The sequence below is a fragment of the Coregonus lavaretus genome (assembly GCF_964263955.1).
Source record: "Coregonus lavaretus genome assembly, chromosome: 7".
NCBI lineage: Eukaryota > Metazoa > Chordata > Actinopteri > Salmoniformes > Salmonidae > Coregonus > Coregonus lavaretus.
In genome coordinates, this window is record NC_139994.1 from 33,521,506 (window position 1) to 33,541,534 (window position 20,029).

The 20,029-nt window shown below is 43.2% G+C and overlaps 1 protein-coding gene across 1 annotated transcript in view; it reads right to left on the reverse strand.

The window, feature by feature from the left end:
• rbms3 (RNA binding motif, single stranded interacting protein) overlaps positions 1-20,029 on the reverse strand; it is a 272,924-nt gene that overhangs the window by 42,238 nt on the left and 210,657 nt on the right. Inside the window, exons 7-8 of the mRNA XM_084166250.1 lie at positions 14,570-14,676; positions 3,547-3,590 (exon numbers count right to left, since the gene is read on the reverse strand). Coding sequence (XP_084022376.1) covers positions 3,547-3,590; positions 14,570-14,676 — 151 coding nt within the window. The remainder of the gene's footprint in view (positions 1-3,546; positions 3,591-14,569; positions 14,677-20,029) is intronic.

Here is a 20,029-nt window from a genome sequence, read left to right on the forward strand (position 1 = left end):
ATGTTCAACGAGCGGGTGTTCACATACTTTTAGTCATTTAGTGTATATTTCCACACTATGAGGTTGGAATAATACCATGAAATTGTGAAAATAATGATAATGCCATTTTAGTGTAAGAGCTGTTTGAATAGACCTCCTGAAATGTCAGCCTGTTTTGGTAGGATGGAGTTTTGGCCTGCCTAGCGACATCACCAGGCGGTATAAGTTAATAGACCAATAACAATTAGTCTTCAGGTTACATATCCCTCCCATAAGGCACGTCCAATTAGGCCCCTCACTCAGACCACTCCCAAAATTATTTCTTGAGAAATTGCTCTTTGCTAAGAAGCTTTTTTTGTTTCTTTTTGACAATTTTAATTGAAATAAATTACAGTAAGGTACTTCATTGTTATCCAGAAATGATTTGATATTGAGATAAAAAAATGGCTGCATTGGGCCTATAAACGTAGAGCAGTGCTCACAATCCGGTCGATTTTACATTTCTGTAAACAACGACAATGATAAAGCCTTACGTTACTATTATTATTTTTTTTTGTTTGTTTCATGCTGTTGGCGGTAGGTGCACTTGATTCAGCAGCCCTAGCGTCGGGAAAGTAAAGTGTTCCCATTTTGAATCATTTCATGTGTCTGAAGGTAGAACTCCGCCTACCCTGCAGCCCAATCAGAGCAAATCAAGTGCACCTATAGGCCTACAGCTGGCCAATCAGATAGCTCAGATCACCGTGTCTGCACAGTTTCCTCAAGCCATAGACTGTAAAAGACACCTAGAACTCACAGCATAGTTGATACTGTGAGATTTCAAAACTTTTAAAACCATGACTAGAGAGAGACTCAACGAATACAACAAAGAGCTGTTGCTTTTATGAGTAAGTTCATGTTTAGGCCTAAGTTGTTATTCAGCACTGTCAACACTTTGTTCAACACTTTTATAAGCCATAAAATGTGTGTTCTCCCTACTTCCACTCACGCTACAACCAGCACTGCAGCTGCAATGAATTACTATAGCAGTGTACCGATAAGCTTGCTTTGCTATTATTAGGGGCTTGTGTCTTTTTTAATATCAAGGAATATTTAACTTTCTTTGGTCATAGGAGTAACAAAATGAATTGGTGCATGAGGCAGAAATAATGCAGTGTGACTGGAAGACTGTGTCTTTATTTCTCTGCAGAGGAAGGGAGAGCGGAGGGAGGGTGTGTCGGGTGAGAGGCAGCCGCTGCTCCCTCCCTCCCCTCAGACTGACCATCAGATGAAGGCCATCAGTCCAGTAAAAAAATAATAAGCAAATGATTATGCTCACTCAGCCTCACAAGTAATACAACAAATGATCTATTACCAGTGTGATCATATACCAACATTGGCAGGGCAATATGCAGTGATAATGTATTGGGCCTATAGCCTACTGCACAAACTTCATCGCTACAGAACTGTTTTTAATTGGTTAATGTTGCATAGGCTTACGCTTTTTAAGTCATGTTTAAAAAAAATCTGAGCGGTAGATCTCGGCTTGCATTTTAACTCAGAAAGTGATCTTGACTCAGAAAAGGTTGGTGACCACTGACATAGAACTATTGTCACCGACTACAAGCCTTGAAGTAATCTCAACATACTGCAGGAATTATTCTCCATATACTGTATCTATACATTACTACTGTATGTCTACTAGGTGGTCACTGTGCTACTCTCCATGTTTCCTCTAAATTAAACGTTTTATTCATGTCGGCTTACTATTACGGTTCTAAAACGGCCAGTGCTGTATCTAATGAGATGCTATTAATTCATCCAGTCTTATTCCAGAGTCATTGAGATAAGTGCTTCAGGAAGCAGGGAGAAGAAGGGAGTGAGAGAGAAGCTTCCTGTCACAGACTGAGGCCACATTGAGATAGGACGGAACTCAAGGCTCTCCTCCCCTTCCTGTTACAGCACACAGTGAAAAATAGAACACTTTGCTTGGCCATTTATTTCCATTGCACCCCTTGGTACACAGGCACAGAAGGCACGCATACACACACGCGCACACACACGAACAATCAGAGTCACAGATAAAAGGGACAGGCACACATGCAGGCAACCAGGCATGAAAGCATACAGTGGGGAGAACAAGTATTTGATACACTGCCGATTTTGCAGGTTTCCCTACTTACAAAGCATGTAGAGGTCTGTAATTTTTATCATAGGTACACTTCAACTGTGAGAGACGGAATCTAAAACAAAAATCCAGAAAATCACATTGTATGATTTTTAAGTAATTAATTTGCATTTTATTGCATGACATAAGTATTTGATACATCAGAAAAGCAGAACTTAATATTTGGTACAGAAACCTTTGTTTGCAATTACAGAGATCATACGTTTCCTGTAGGTCTTGACCAGGTTTGCACACACTGCAGCAGGGATTTTGGCCCACTCCTCCATACAGACCTTCTCCAGATCCTTCAGGTTTCGGGGCTGTCGCTGGGAAATACGGACTTTCAGCTCCCTCCAAAGATCTTCCTCCAAACACGGCGAGTGGAGTTTAGACCAAAAAGCTCTATTTATGTCTCATCAGACCACATGACCTTCTCCCATTCCTCCTCTGGATCATCCAGATGGTCATTGGCAAACTTCAGACAGGCCTGGACATGCGCTGGCTTGAGCAGCGGGACCTTGCGTGCGCTGCAGGATTTTGATCCATTACGGCGTAGTGTGTTACTAATGGTTTTCTTTGAGACTGTGGTCCCAGCTCTCTTCAGGTCATTGACCAGGTCCTGCCGTGTAGTTCTGGGCTGATCCCTCACCTTCCTCATGATCATTGATGCCCCACGAGGTGAGATCTTGCATGGAGCCCCAGACCGAGGGTGATTGACCGTCATCTTGAACTTCTTCCATTTTCTAATAATTGCGCCAACAGTTGTTGCCTTCTCACCAAGCTGCTTGCCTATTGTCCTGTAGCCCATCCCAGCCTTGTGCAGGTCTACAATTTTATCCCTGATGTCCTTACACAGCTCTCTGGTCTTGGCCATTGTGGAGAGGTTGGAGTCTATTTGATTGAGTGTGTGGACAGGTGTCTTTTATACAGGTAACGAGTTCAAACAGGTGCAGTTAATACAGGAAATGAGTGGAGAACAGGAGGGCTTCTTAAAGAAAAACTAACAGGTTTGTGAGAGCCGGAATTCTTACTGGTTGGTAGGTGATCAAATACTTATGTCATGCAATAAAATGCAAATTAATTACTTAAAAATCATACAATGGGATTTTCTGGATTTTTTAGGTACACTTCTCACAGTTGAAGTGTACCTATGATAAAAATTACAGACCTCTACATCCTTTGTAAGTAGGAAAACCTGCAAAATCGGCAGTGTATCAAATACTTGTTCTCCCCACTGTACATGCACGCACGCACAAACACCTGAGACCTATCGTTTCTACATCTCTTATAGATTCTTTAAATCAAAGAGTAACAACTTGCACACACTATATTAATCAAGCGATATGACAATCATATTGAACTAGTCCTATAGACTGCTCGGAGGGATGGAAGGTGCCAGGGATGTATAGATTGACTCTTACCCATTCTGCATAGCAGCAGGATCATATGTTAACTGCATACCAGTCTGCAACACAAGAGAGACGAGACATATCACAGGTTAATCATTGAATCATTGAATTTCAATTTCAAGTCAGCATAATGAACAGGATTTGAGAGATAGGAAACAAAAGGGATTTCAATACACTTTATGCATGTGGGAAAATGATCGACGCAAGCCTTTTAGAGAGAGAGAGAGAGAGAGAGAGAGAGAGAGAGAGAGAAAGAAGGGAGGAATGACAGTGAGCGTATGCATGAAAGTGTGTGAGGCCCTTATCTCTCTTCCTCTTTCTCCCCCTCTCTCGTTTTCTTCCCCTCTCTCTCCTTCTCTCATCTGCATTCCTGAAGCCTCTCTCCCGGAGGAGGGCTAATCCCATTTATTTTAACGGGAGGCAGTTGATGACAGTAGATTTCATCAGCACGCTTTCCCCCTCTCTCCCCCTGTCCCTCTCTCTCTCTCTCCCGCTCTCTGTCCCCCTCTCTTTCTCTCATTCTCTCTTCCCCTCTCTGTCTTTCTCTCCCTACCTCTCTCTCTCCATCCCTCTTACTCCCTTGTTCCTCTAGGAGGGTGTGTGAGCTAAAAGGGAGGAATGACCCTCAGGATCTAGGGGGGGATCAGTGTACATGGACCTCACCCACGTGAGTGAGGGGAAACAGAGATCCAAATGAATCCTATACCGTATGCAGAAGCCCTCAGTGACACGGCCACTGCAGATGTGTGCGGACATTAGCATAATATACAGTAGGACTGTGTGTGTTTTCATTCTTGTGAGTGTGTTTGAGTGTGAGTATGAGTGTTTGCATTTGAGAGAGTGTGTCTGCATTTGAGCATATGCATTCAGACCTGAATGCTGATTGGCTGACAGCCGTATACCACGGGTATGACAAAACATGTATTTTTACTGCTCTAATTACATTGGTAACCAGTTTATAATAGCAATAAGGCACCTCAGGGGTTTGTGGTATATGGCCAATATACCACGTCTAAGGGCTGTATCCAGGCACTCTGCATTGCGTCGTGCATAAGAACAGCCCATAGCCATGGCATATTGGCCATATACCACACACCCTTGGGCCTTATTGCTTAAATATATATATATGCAGTGCATTCGGAAAGTATTCAGACCGCTTGACTTTTTCAACATTTTGTGACCTTAAAGCCTTATTCTAAAATGGATTAAATACAAAATGTTCCTCATCAATCTACACACAATAGCCCATAATGACAAAGCGAAAACAGGTTTTTAGATTTTTTTGAAAATGTATTACAAATATAAAACAGAAATACCTGATTTACATAAGTATTCAGACCCTTTGCTATGAAACTTGAAATTGAGCTCAGGTGCATCCTGTTTCCATTGATCACCCTTGAGATGTTTCTACCACTTGATTGGAGTCCACCTGTGGTAAATTCAATTGGTTGGACGTGATTTGGAAAGGCACACACCTGTCTATATAAGGTCCCACAGTTAACAGTGCATGTCAGAGCAAAAACCAAACCGGCCTTGGTCAGGGAGGTGACCAAGAACCCGATGGTCACTCTGACAGAGCTCCAGAGTTCCTCTATGGAGATGGGAGAACCTTCCAGAAGGACAACCATCTCTGCAGCACTCCACCAATCAGGTCTTTATGGTAGAGTGGCCAGACGGAAGCCACTCCTCAGTAAAAGCACATGACAGCCCGCTTGGAGTTTGCCAAAAGGCACTTAAAGGACTCTCAGACCATCAGAAACAAGATTATCTGGTCTGATGAAACCAAGATTGAACTCTTTGTCCTGAATGCCAAGCGTCACGTCTGGAGGAAACCTGGCACCATCCCTATGGTGAAGCATGGTGATGGCAGCATCATGCTGTGGGGATGTTTTTCAGCGGCAGGGACTGGGAGACTAGTCAGGATCGAGGGAAAGATGAACAGAATTAACTTTTAAGAAGGCACACCTGTTAATTGAAATGCATTCCAGGTGACTACCTCATGAAGCTGTTTGAGAGAATGCCAAGAGCGTGCAAAGCTGTCATCAAGGCAAAGGGTGGCTATTTGAAGAATCTCAAATATAAAATATATTTTGATTTGTTTAACACTTTTTTGGTTACTACATGATTCCATATGTGTTATTTCATAGTTTTGATGTCTTCACTATTATTCTACAATGTAAAAAATAGTAAAAATAAATTAAAACCCTTGAATGAGTAGGTGTGTCCAAACTTTTGACTGGTAGTGTATATATACACTGAACAAAAATATAAACGCAACATGCAACAATTTCAACGATTTTACTGAGTTAAAGTTCATATAAGAAAATCAGTCAATTTAAATTAAGTCATTAGGCCCTAATCTATGGATTTCACATGATTGGGCAGGGGCGCAGCCATGGGTGGGCTTGGGAGGGCATAGGCCCACCCACTGGGGAGCCAGGCCCAGCCAATCAGAATGAGTTTTTCCCACGAAAGGTCTTTATTACAGACAGAAATACTCCTCAGTTTCATCAGTTGTCCGGGTGGCTGGTCTCAGACGATCCCGTAAGTGAAGAAGTCGGATGTGGAGGTCCTGGGCTGGCGTGGTTACACGTGGTCTGCGGTTGTGAGGCCGGTTGGACGTACTGCCAAATTCTCTAAAACGATGTTGGAGGCGGCTTATGGTAGAGAAATGAACATTACATTCTCTGGCAACAGCTCTGGTGGACATTCCTGCAGTCAGCATGCCAATTGCACGCTCCCTCAAAACTTGAGACATCTGTGGCATTGTGTTGTGTGACAAAACTGCACATTTTAGAGTGGCCTTTTATTGTCCCCTGCACAATGTGCACCCATGTAATGATCATGCTATTTAATGAGCTTCTTGATATGCCACACCTGACAAGTGGATAGATTATATTGGCAAAGGAGAAATGCTCACTAACAGGGATGTAAACAAATTTGTGCACAACATTTGAGAGAAATAAGCTTTTTTTGCCCATGGAAAATTTCTGCAATCTTTTATTTCAGCTCATGAAACATGGGACCAACACTTTACATGTTGCTTTTATATTTTTGTTCAGTATATGTGCCTGTATGTTCCACTGACAAGAAGTGTGTGTACTGGTATGCGTCTGAGTTAGGGTTGAATATTTTCCCGGTATTTTACAAATGTTCCATCCTGAGAATAAATCAATTTTCTCCCGGGTAACCTGGTATTTCCCGCCAAAACCGGAAGTGTCATTCAAAAGCATTATAAAGCATATAAATAGGCTTATGTCTGGATTTGATTAGAGCTTTGATCTACAATTCAAGCCTGATGCTACCTGAGCCTGATGAGCCATACATTAAATACATTTTATGAGCCATACATTAAATACTTTTAATGAGTGCAAGCCCAAAGAAGCTCAAATGATTGTGCCATTATCCAATACATACAGTATATGATGGGCTACTGCACATTACAGTAAGCATGACAGAAAAACATAAAAGCCCATAGATGTAGCTAGCTATATGCTCTCTTGGGTAAATCAATGAAACTAGCTCCAGTAGGGTAATATTTTTGATTGCGAACTGTATTACTGTACGGTATTGTATTATACTGTATTATATGGACTGGAATTATGCACATCGTTCAAACCATGATAAAGCAGGAAGAGAACATACGATTCCATACTGAGATGGGCTGAGATGTCTGTCTCCACCCTGAGTGTTGATGATTCATCATGCAGAGGCCGTAGAGAAGCCAGATTTAGACATCGCATATAATTTAACAGTTCCATTTCACGCCATGGTGTTCATATACATAATTTATTATAATTTAACAGTTTCTCGCAGTTTTTTATCCCGGGAAAAGGGAATAGTTTTGGGCGGTAAATCCTGGTAAATCTCGGTAACCAGGTTCCCGCCATTCAACCCTAGTCTGAGTGTATGCATCTGCTTCACAGCATGCATGCACTGCATGTTTCACTGTGTGCCTGCGTCTATATGTTCATGTCTGTGTATGTATGAGTCTGTATCTGTGTGCCTATACAGTGTTACAGTGCCTTCAGAAAGTATTCACAACCCATTACTTTTTCCACATTTTGTTGTGTTACAGCCTGAATTTAAAATTTAGATTTTGTGTCACTGGCCTACACACAATACCCCATAATACCAAAGCGGAATTATGTTTTTAGAAATAAGTATTCAACCCCTTTGTTATGGCAAGCCTAAATAAGCTTCAGGAGTAATAATGTGCTTAACAAGTTGCATGTGCAATAATAGTTTTTAACATGTTTTTTAATAACTACATCATTTCTGTACCTCACACATAAAATTATCTGTAAGGTCCCTCAGTCGAGCAGTGAATTTCAAACACAGATTCAACCACAAAAACCAGGGAGGTTTTCCAATGCCTCGCAAAGAAGGGCATCTATTGGTAGATGGGTAAAAATAAGAAGAAATTAACTTTATGTCCTGAATACAAAGTGTTATGTTTGGAGCAAATCCAACACAACACATCACTGACTACAACTCTTCATATTTTCAAGCATAGTGGTGGATGTTATGGATATCATTTAAGGACCAAAGGATTGACAGCCATCCCATACAGATTGCAAAATAGTTGGGAAGAGATTTTTGACGTACCGATCCCATGGCATAGTGTTTATGAACTGATATGCAAAACGACACCGGATTCAAAACTTTGAACCTTTCAATTTAAATTATTATATAGAATTCTTGCTACCAATAGAATGTTATTTCTATGGGGGATACAATCTTCCCAGCTCTGCAGATTTTGCTGCGAAGAGACAGAATCATTAGATAATTTGTTTTGGTACTGTCCATTTGTAGCTTGTTTTTGGACACAGGTCCAGGAATGGCTAAAGGAGTGCAATATTAACCTTGCAGATAGCTTTACTGGGTGATCTGAAAAGTCATAGTCAATCAATCAATAATATAATAATACTTTTAGCAAAAATGTTTATTTTCAATTTACAATCTGTAGAAACAATGAGAATAGAAAGGTTCAGAACTTTTGTAAAACATCACAGTACAGTTGAAAAAGATATGGCAAATAGAAATCCTATATGGATGGTGTTAAGAGATAGATGGGTGGTGTTGAATGGAGTTGAAGGATGGGACTAATAACAACTAACAACAACTAATAACAGGATAACTAATAATGTAAGCATACTGTGTCCATAATAAGTATATAGGTTGTAGGTTGGGAGCTTTTGTGAAAGAGCACAGTTAGAAAGATATGGCATATAGAAGCAAACCGGATGGACATCATGAAAATTATCGGAGAGGTTGAAAGTAGTTAAGGAGAAAAAACAAACAAAATATAATTATTGTAAAATTGACTGTGTCCATAAAATGTATATAGTAAGTATAAGCTGGAAGTAGAGGCCTAAGCGTTGTTGTTCACTAGTTTACTCCAATTAGGGAAAGGGTGGTGGGGTTGGAAAGTAATAAAGGGGAATATATATATATTTTTAAGGATATGTATGTGTATGTACAGTGGGGGAAAAAAGTATTTAGTCAGCCACCAATTGTGCAAGTTCTCCCACTTAAAAAGATGAGAGAGGCCTGTAATTTTCATCATAGGTACACGTCAACTATGACAGACAAATTGAGAGAAAAAAATCCAGAAAATCACATTGTAGGATTTTTTATGAATTTATTTGCAAATTATGGTGGAAAATAAGTATTTGGTCACCTACAAACAAGCAAGATTTCTGGCTCTCACAGACCTGTAACTTCTTCTTTAAGAGGCTCCTCTGTCCTCCACTCGTTACCTGTATTAATGGCACCTGTTTGAACTTGTTATCAGTATAAAAGACACCTGTCCACAACCTCAAACAGTCACACTCCAAACTCCACTATGGCCAAGACCAAAGAGCTGTCAAAGGACACCAGAAACAAAATTGTAGACCTGCACCAGGCTGGGAAGACTGAATCTGCAATAGGTAAGCAGCTTGGTTTGAAGAAATCAACTGTGGGAGCAATTATTAGGAAATGGAAGACATACAAGACCACTGATAATCTCCCTCGATCTGGGGCTCCACGCAAGATCTCACCCCATGGGGTCAAAATGATCACAAGAACGGTGAGCAAAAATCCCAGAACCACACGGGGGGACCTAGTGAATGACCTGCAGAGAGCTGGGACCAAAGTAACAAAGCCTACCATCAGTAACACACTACGCCGCCAGGGACTCAAATCCTGCAGTGCCAGACGTGTCCCCCTGCTTAAGCCAGTACATGTCCAGGCCCGTCTGAAGTTTGCTAGAGTGCATTTGGATGATCCAGAAGAGGATTCGGAGAATGTCACATGGTCAGATGAAACCAAAATATAACTTTTTGGTAAAAACTCAACTCGTCGTGTTTGGAGGACAAAGAATGCTGAGTTGCAGCCCCAAAACATCACTGCTCTAGAGGAGATCTGCATGGAGGAATGGGCCAAAATACCAGCAACAGTGTGTGAAAACCTTGTGAAGACTTACAGAAAACGTTTGACCTGTGTCATTGCCAACAAAGGGTATATACAAAAGTATTGAGAAACTTTTGTTATTGACCAAATACTTATTTTCCACCATCATTTGCAAATAAATTCATTAAAAATCCTACAATGTGATTTTCTGGATTTTTTTTCTCATTTTGTCTGTCATAGTTGACGTGTACCTATGATGAAAATTACAGGCCTCTCTCATCTTTTAAGTGGGAGAACTTGCACAATTGGTGGCTGACTAAATACTTTTTTTCCCCACTGTATGTATGTGTATGTATGTATGTATGTATGTATGTATGTATGTATGTATGTATGTATGTATGTATGTATGTATGTATGTATGTATATATGTATATGTGTATGTGTGTGTATGTGTGTATGTATGTATGTGTGTATATATGTGTATGTATATATGTATATGGATTGGAAGTGATGCAGACAATTACATTGATGGAAGTTACAATCTATATGCAATATTATGCTGATCTACCCCCTAATATATATATATATATATATATATATATATATATATATATATATATATATATATATATATATATAAAAGAAGGGCACCTTTTGGTAGATGGGTAAAAATAAGAAGAAATTAACTTTATGTCCTGAATACAAAGTGTTATGTTTGGAGCAAATCCAACACAACACATCACTGACTACAACTCTTCATATTTTCAAGCATAGTGGTTATGGATATCCTTGTGAAGGGCAAGGACTAGAGGAAAACCTGGTTCAGTCTGCTTTCCAACACTAGGAGACCAATTCACTTTTCAGCAGAACAATAACTTAAAAGACAAGGCCAAATATACACTGGAGTTGCTTACCAAGATGACATTGAATGTTCCTGAATGGCCTAGTTCTAGTTTTGACTTAAATCGGCTTGAAGATCTATGGCAAGACTTGAAAATGGCTGTCTAGCAATGATCAATAACCAACTTGACAGAGCTTGTAGAATTTTATAAAGAATAATGTGCAAATATTGTACAATTCAGGTGTGCAAAGCTCTTAGAGACTTACCCAGAAAGACCCACAGCTCTAATTGCTGCCAAAGGTGATTCTAACATGTATTGACTCAGGGGTGTGAATACTTATGTAAGTTCGATATTTCTGTATTTAATTTTCAATACATTTTCAAAACTTTCTAAAAACATGTTTTCACCTTGTCATTATGGAGTATTGTGTGTAGATGGGTGAGAAAAAAACATATATTTAATCCATTCTGAATTCAGGCTGTAACAACAAAATGTGGAATAAGTCAAGGCGTATGAATACCTTCTGAAGGCACTGTATGTGCTAATGGCCATCCCAGACATGGCCAGCTGTCTGGTGAGGCTGATAAGTCCCATGCGTGGTGCCCTTACTTCCATGTGTTAATGAATTCCACACCATGGCTGCCTGGCTCACACAGACAATCCCCCATAAGGGTCGGCTGCATGGCCATGACTGATTATGCATGCTGTTGGCACGTCCGGTACAAAGAGAGAGAGAGAAAGGGAATGTGTGTGTAAGAAAGAGAAGGTGAGATGAAGAGGAGAGCGAAAATAGTGTATGTGAGAAAGAATATATGGAAGAAAGTACATGTGTCTGAGTATGTGTGGGAAAGAGAAAAAGAGAGAGTATATGTACGAGAGATAATTAGAGTATGTGAGGGAGAGAAAGTGAGAGTATGTGAGGAAAAGAAAGTGAGAGTATGTGAGGGAGGGAAGGTGAGAGTCTGTGAGGGAGGGAAAGTGAGAGTATGTGAGGGAGAGAAAGTGAGAGTATGTGAGGGAGGCAAAGTGAGAGTATGTGAGAGTGAGAAAGTGAGTGTATATAAGGGAGAGAAAGTGAGAGTATGTGAGGGATATAAAGTGAGAGAATGTGAGGAAGAGAAAGTGAGAGTATATGAGGGAGAGAAAGTGAGAGCATGTGAGGGAGAGACAGTGAGAGTATATGTCTAGGAGAGGAAGTTGGAGTATGTGAATGAGAGATAGAAAGTGAGAGTACGTGCAAGAGAGAAAGTTGGAGTAAGTGTGTGAGAGTCAGAGAGAGAGAAAGTTGGACTATGTGTATGTGTGTGAGAGTGTCTGTGTATACTGTAGTATGTGTTTGACAGATAGAGATCCCACTAAAAGGGGTAGTTTGAGGACGGCTCCTCTGGCAGCTGGAAGGCCACCTGTACTGGACTTCCACAAGAAACCCCAGCCATCCATGGTGTGTCCGGCTGTAGGTCACACAGACACAAACACACACACACACACCCTCTCTCCCTCTCTCTCAAAAACATCAGTCATGCTTCCTTTCACACAGGGGAGAACCAGGTGGTTTCGCCATTAACACTTTCATCAAGAGAAAGCACTTGAGCTAGTGTGACTTTGTGAGACTACGTGTGTGTATGTTAACGATTTAATGATTTATGGTGTGTGTCCGTGTGAGTATGGGTGCTTGATCCCACGTGACTTTGCATGTGTGTTTGCATGTGTGTGTAAGCGCACATCATTTGTAAGATGTAACACATGTTCGAGAGAGTGTTTGCATGCCTCATAGTCACTTAGAAGAAAACTTGTCACCTCTTTCAAAACCTCCATTTGACTTCTGACCCTTTTTCAACTACTGACTAATCATGCTACAATGTGGTTGCTTGCTGCTCTACGGGTGTTCTACTACACCCCTCATGTGTTTAGGGAGTTTGGCTGACTTCAAAAGGGGTTCAATGGAGAACATAACAAATGGCGTGCGCCGGCGGCCCTCTTCATCTGGCCACGGAACGGGAGGCCCCTGGTGAACGATTGGAGAGCGTCTGATAAACAGACTGCTGATCAATGACTGTGGGAGCTTCGCTGACACACACAAAGGTACGAACAAATGTGCGCGCACAAACACACATACAGTACGTACTGTACGTGTGTGCACGCACGCACTCTCTCTCTCTCATCACACACATGCACACACACACGCACACACAAAGGCCCCAACAACTCCAGCACTTAAGCCTCCACCAGCCTCTCACTCATGTCCTTAACCAGAGTAATGGGAAGCAAGGAGTGAGGGAGGGAGGGAGACGAGGGAGGAGAGATGCAAGACTCTTCCTAGCTGTTGAGCCTGAGGCCATGGGAGGGCCTTTTTACAGAGATAAAAACACGAATCATGTCGTTAATCTGCGCGTGAGACGTAGTTGGGCGCGAGGTGAGCCGTTTAATCTAAGGAGGACAGCAGATTTCATCAGGCACGCTGTGTGGGGAGGAGAGGGAGGAGAGGAGAGATGAGAGAGAGCCGAAGTGTTGTTGTGTATTCCATCTATTCTAGTGATGCTGCCTCTTTTCTTTGATCCTTTCTTCTCTCCTCCTCTTTCCAGATGCTGCACACGCACCCCTCTCACCTCACGTCAAGTGTAGTCAGCTAACCCTGTCAGTGTGTGAGGCTCTGTAGCAACATGCTGTTAGGGTAAACAGGCCTCACTGGGCTCAGTGTTTGGTCTGCTGAGTTTGTGATGGACACACACACACATACAGTATATGCTTGCAAAGCACACAAAAACATCACACACAAGCAACAAGCAGACAAACTGGAGAGTATGTTATGTCTCCTGAAAGACACACAGTCAGGCCCATCTCCACATAGTGCCTATATCTTGTCCTTTCCTTCTACCTTGCAGCTTCAGCACAACTGTCAGCCCCTACAAGTTCAGCCCCGTGGTGGTATAGACCCGCATGAAAAACCCTCCAACTGCCCTTCCCGTTGTAGGTTGTTACTGCTGAATATGTTAGGTATCCAATTTATAGGCCCGAACTACTATGAACCATAGGTGGAACACCTATATGTTTGGCAGCCTTGGCAGGGCACTCATACAACCTTGAAATATAATTTATATTATATTATTTTGAAGGTTTGGATCGTTACTTAAAAGTGCTTTTTTCAACCTTTTTCACTGCCAGTGCCAAACTTAAACATGGGAGACAGACTGTCATGTTTTACATGGATCCAGATGTGTTGGAATCCTAAAAGGCCTTTCTGAGGGGACCTAAGTGACCCATTAAGACTTCCATGAGTCCATGAGTGGCGCAGTGGTCTAAGGCACTGCATCGCAGTGCTAACTGTGCCACTAGAGATCCTGGTTCGAATCCAGGCTCTGTCGCAGCCGGCCGCGACCGGGAGACCCATGGGGCGGCGCACAATTGGCCCACCGTCGTCCAGGGTAGGGGAGGGAATGGCCGGCAGGGATGTAGCTCAGTTGATAGAGCGTGGTGTTTGCAACGCCAGGGTTGTGGGTTCGATTCCCACGGGGGGCCAGTATAAAAAAAATAAAAAAAAAAAAATAAAAAAAAAAAATAAAGATAAAAAATTAAATAAAAAAATTCACTAACTGTAAGTCGCTCTGGATAAGAGTGTCTGCTAAATGACTAAAATGTAAATGTAAATGTAAATTTCCTCAGAGGTTAAATGCCTGCCTTTGAACCAAACGTCATTCCAGTGCCATGAGTAGGTGGTATGTAATGCAGGGTTATTGGTAACTGCCGAATGGCTGTACCTATGGAACCAAAATGGCGACTGTAATGAGTCCGTGGCTTACCTCGCCCTCCCTGTGCCACGGCCGCCCGTTCTGCGGGTACTTGCTCTGGCTCTGGCGTTTCTTCTGCCCTCCGTCTGCGAATTTGCACAGCAAAGGCTCGTTGGGGGCTGCAGAGAGAGAGAGAGAGAGAGAGAGAGAGAGAGAGAGAGAGAGAGAGAAGGGGTTAGTAAAAACAGAAACCAACGTCAGGAGGACTGAAATAGCGACCCTTCTGAAGAACCCGAGCCCCTTTGAAGTGTGTCTCCCTTTCTCTTTTCTGCCCCCTCCCTCCTGCCAGCCAGCCCTCCTTCCTGTAGAGTGCCTTGTGAAACTCCCAGACACTCAGTTTTGGCAAGGCCATTCATTCCCCCAGCCTCAGCCCCACTGGCAGCCCTTGAAAGAGCATAGCTGGGTATTGTTGAAATAATAATCAGAGTAATCGGTCTCGTAAATTGCTTAGAGACGGTATTGTTTCGGCGCTCTGTCAGCCAAAGCTAATTTCTGTAAGGCATTCCCGTTCCCTCCTATACAATCCCCCTATTTTGTTAGAACAGCTTTTCTTCTTGACTTTTCATCTTTATGATTCTTTCCACTCCGCAACCAGGAAGGTTTCTCATCGGGCTACAAACATAAAAGTGTTTGGGTGAGAATGTGAGAATGTGAGGATGAGTTGTTCTCTGAGTGACCACAGGGGGCAGTCTATCCATGTGCTCACGCTAGCTGCTACAGTCTGTGCAATGACAGGAAATGCGAATGGACAGAAACATTGTAAGTCACTTAAGGACAAATATCACACTGGGGTAACATAGCCATTCATCACCTTTGTGATTTAACCTCAGATCCCATACATTCACCCAGGACGTAGCCACAAAATATGAATGGACAAGAAGAGGAAATGACCAAGATTGGCTAATTGCAGTTTATCAATTGACAGTTCATGGGATCTCAACTCCTCCATATAGTCCCTTATCTAGATAATCGCAGCAGCACCAAGATATAATTGCCGTAACAAGTTACATTTTCTGTGTGATACATAGTTCTTAGAACAACTCTCTAAAGGCCACATTCTCACACTACTCCTAGAGCAGTTGAGCTTCAGACGAGATAAAAAGTCCGAAAAAACCCCACCTTCTGTGGAAAGACAGAGCCACTGAGGGCTGGAATGAAAAGAGGGGAAGAAAGAAAAACAAAGGAGAAGAAAAGCCCTTATTGAGTGGTTTCTCGTGAGAAAAACGTGTGGCTCTTTTGGCCGGGGATCGGGGGTCTTTACTGTGTCCGTCCCCTTTTAGTTTATTTTGCGTGTCTGCGAGTTCGGTATCTCTGTGTAGAAGGGAACTGTAGAGATGAGAGAGAGAGAGAGAGAGAGAGAGAGAGAGAGAGAGAGAGAGAGAGAGAGAGAGAGAGAGAGAGAGAGAGAGAGAGAGAGAGAGAGAGAGAGAGAGAGGTAGAGTAAGCTAGCTGAAGGATCAAACAAAACGGCTGCGCTGTGGGTCGACGTGAGCCAGCCTTGTTCAAACACTGTTCCCCCGCAGCTGCCGAGCCGAGTGGACGGGCAGACGTGTGACCTGTCATCGCGTTCGCATTAGAGGCGTTCTGACGATACCGACGCAGGTGTCGTTTGTGGCGTGAGATGCTGGACTGTGAGGAAGTGACCTTTCAGCTCCCACTCCCGAATTTGACACAGACAGGAGCTTCATTGATGTTTTAATCTCAATTCCCCAGATGTTTGGGACTCAACAATACGTCCCTGTACACTGGAGACAATTCAGTACACTGAGGACAAGGCCAACAACCCCATGTGAAAGAGAGCAACTACAGTGTCCATATTAGGACAGCCTCAGTTGAGACTGACACAATTACTGACGAGATGGTGGCTGTCCTAATATGAACGCCCTACGCAACAGAGGAAAATGACAGTAACCTTCCAGTGGAAGGTTCCATGTGCTTGAAGTGTTTGATACTTTTACTCATTTAGCAGACGCTCTCATCCAGAGCGACTTACAGGAGCAATTAGGGTTAAGTGCCTTGCTCAAGGGCACATCGACAGACTTCTCACCTAGTCGGCTCTGGGATTAGAACCAGCGACCTTTCGGTTACTGGCACAAGGCTCTTAACCACTAAACTACCCGATACCTTTCCCTTTGTTCCATTTCGGCCATTACAATGGTCCTCTCTCCACCAGCTCCTCACTGTAACCTAGGTCGTGATGATGCAGTAGACTAACACACAGAGGTATTATTTGTTTGCCTATTACAGGAAGCGAGTGAAAAGCGGATGAGGGAGGAACAAGATGCAAATGAACGGGGGATTCAGGGAACAAACTCTTCAGACTTCAACTCACAAGGGTGGAGATGTTGCTGGGAAAAACAAGAAAAAAGCTTCCGGAAACTCTCTCTGACTGTCCTCTCAGGGAGGTAATTAGCAGTCTGGCTAATTTAGTGGATCCGACATGCAGCAACACTGACGTCCCATGAGCAAGCCTCCAGATCCCTCCAGCTCCCACAACACAACGGCCAATTTGTTGAAGATTCGAGGCCAACATCTACAGCCCTTCCTGGCCTGGACTCCCCCAGCCCCCACTATGCTGAAAATGAAACAGAAGAATGCATAATGACCTACAGTACGTTACCCATGTTGTGGCTTTACTGGCTTATGGCTACAACTTGTAAATGTAAACTTCAAATTGGCCGCCACCTCAGTCAATGTGTGCAATTCTGAGACAAAAATGTTTTCCCGCATCTACCAATTTAGCACTATTTAATGACGGAAAAATTAGGGAAAGAGGAAAAGTACTTTTGGTCCAAGGTCAACAATGGACGCTAACAAGGTACTCTACGAAAACTCTTAATTGTTCTTTATGTGCGTCGCCATAGTAACGGGTCTCTCTCTCTCTCACACACACACACACACACACACACACACACACACACACTAGGATGCCAGCACGGCAAACAGCATGAGCAGCAATGGTGGAAACATTTCACCTGGAGTCATGTGGCTGGATTAGAAGAAATGACCTCACTAGTTTGGAGGCCGGCACATAGTCACACCACAGCTACTCTGCTTCGTTTACATCAGACATACTGGTTTCCTACTCCTTAACCTTTTACTGCAGTGGGCTAAATCAGGGTCACACAGAGTGATTCTTGGTAGTCTTAAATAAATCTACTTTGAAACAAAAGTATACACCTCACATACATGGTTATGGGCTTAATAAAAAGAAGACACCTGTACCATGTCAAATGTAGAGTGGAAATGTACTCAATTTTGAGTTTGCATCCCAATATTACACTTTATATACTCCAAAACCGCCTTAAAAAAGACAGACTACGGTTTGCAACTGCAAATGGAAACAAAGATCGTACTTTCTGGAAAAATGTCCTCTGGTCTGATTAAACAAAAATAGAACTGTTTGGCCATAATGACCATCGTTATGTTTGGAGGAAAAAGGGGGTTGCTTGCAAGCCGATGAACACCATCCCAACCGTGAAGCACGGGGGTGGCAGCATCATGCTGTGGGGGTGCTTTGCTGCAGGAGGGACTGGTGGACTTCACAAAATAGATGGCATCATGAGGAAGGAAAATTATGTGGATATATTGAAGCAACATCTCAAGACATCAGTCAGGAAGTTAAATCTTGGTCGCAAATGGGTCTTCCAAATGAACAATGACCCCAAGCATACTTCCAAAGTTGGGGGGTTGGGGTAGAAGGATTACTTTATCCTATCCCAGGTATTCCTTAAAGAGGTGGGGTTTCAAATGTCTCCGGAAGGTGGTGAGTGACTTCGCTGTCCTGGCGTCGTGAGGGAGCTTGTTCCACCATTGGGGTGCCAGAGCAGCGAACAGTTTTGACTGGGCTGAGCGGGAACTATGCTTCCGCAGAGGAAGGGGAGCCAGCAGGCCAGAGGTGGATGAACGCAGTGCCCTCGTTTGGGTGTAGGGATTGATCAGAGCCTGAAGGTACGGAGGTGCCGTTCCCCTCACAGCTCCATAGGCAAGCACCATGGTCTTGTAACAGATGCGAGCTTCAACTGGAAACCAGTGGAGTGTGCGGAGGAGGGGGGTGACGTGAGAGAACTTGGGAAGGTTGAACACCAGACGGGCTGCGGCATTCTGGATGAGTTGTAGGGGTTTAATGGCACAGGCAGGGAGCCCAGCCAACAGCGAGTTGCAGTAATCCAGACGGGAGATGACAAGTGCCTGGATTAGGACCTGTGCCGCTTCCTGTGTAAGGCAGGGTCGTACTCTCCGAATGTTGTAGAGCATGAACCTACAGGATCGGGTCATTAAATGTCAGGAATTGTGAAAAACTGAGTTTAAATGTATTTGGCTAAGGTGTATGTAAACTTCCGACTTCAACTGTATGTACAGTGGGGAGAACAAGTATTTGATACACTGCCGATTTTGCAGGTTTTCCTACTTACAAAGCATGTAGAGGTCTGTCATTTTTATCATAGGTACACTTCAACTGTGAGAGACGGAATCTAAAACAAAAATCCAGAAAATCACATTGTATGATCTTTAAGTAATTCATTTGCATTTTATTGCATGACATAAGTATTTGATACATCAGAAAAGCAGAACTTAATATTTGTTATAGAAACCTTTGTTTGCAATTACAGAGATCATACATTTCCTGTAGGTCTTGACCAGGTTTGCACACACTGCAGCAGGGATTTTAGTCCCACTCCTCCAAACAGACCTTCTCCAGATCCTTCAGGTTTCGGGGCTGTCGCTGGGCAATACGGACTTTCAGCTCCCTCCAAAGATGTTCTATTGGGTTCAGGTCTGGAGACTGGCTAGGCCACTCCAGGACCTTGAGATGCTTCTTACGGAGCCACTCCTTAGTTGCCCTGGCTGTGTGTTTCGGGCCGTTGTCATGCTGGAAGACCCAGCCACGACCCATCTTCAATGCTCTTACTGAGGGAAGGAGGTTGTTGGCCAAGATCTCGCGATACATGGCCCCATCCATCCTCCCCTCAATACGGTGCAGTCGTCCTGTCCCCTTTGCAGAAAAGCATCCCCAAAGAATGATGTTTCCACCTCCATGCTTCACGGTTGGGATGGTGTTCTTGGGGTTGTACTCATCCTTCTTCTTCCTCCAAACACGGCGAGTGGAGTTTAGACCAAAAAGCTCTATTTTTGTCTCATCAGACCACATGACCTTCTCCCATTCCTCCTCTGGATCATCCAGATGGTCATTGGCAAACTTCAGATGGGCCTGGACATGCGCTGGCTTGAGCAGGGGGACCTTGCGTGCACTGCAGGATTTTAATCCATGACGGCGTAGTGTGTTACTAATGGTTTTCTTTGAGACTGTGGTCCCAGCTCTCTTCAGGTCATTGACCAGGTCCTGCCGTGTAGTTCTGGGCTGATCTATCACCTTCCTCATGATCATTGATGCCCCACGAGGTGAGATCTTGCATGGAGCCCCAGACCGAGGGTGATTGACCGTCATCTTGAACTTCTTCCATTTTCTAA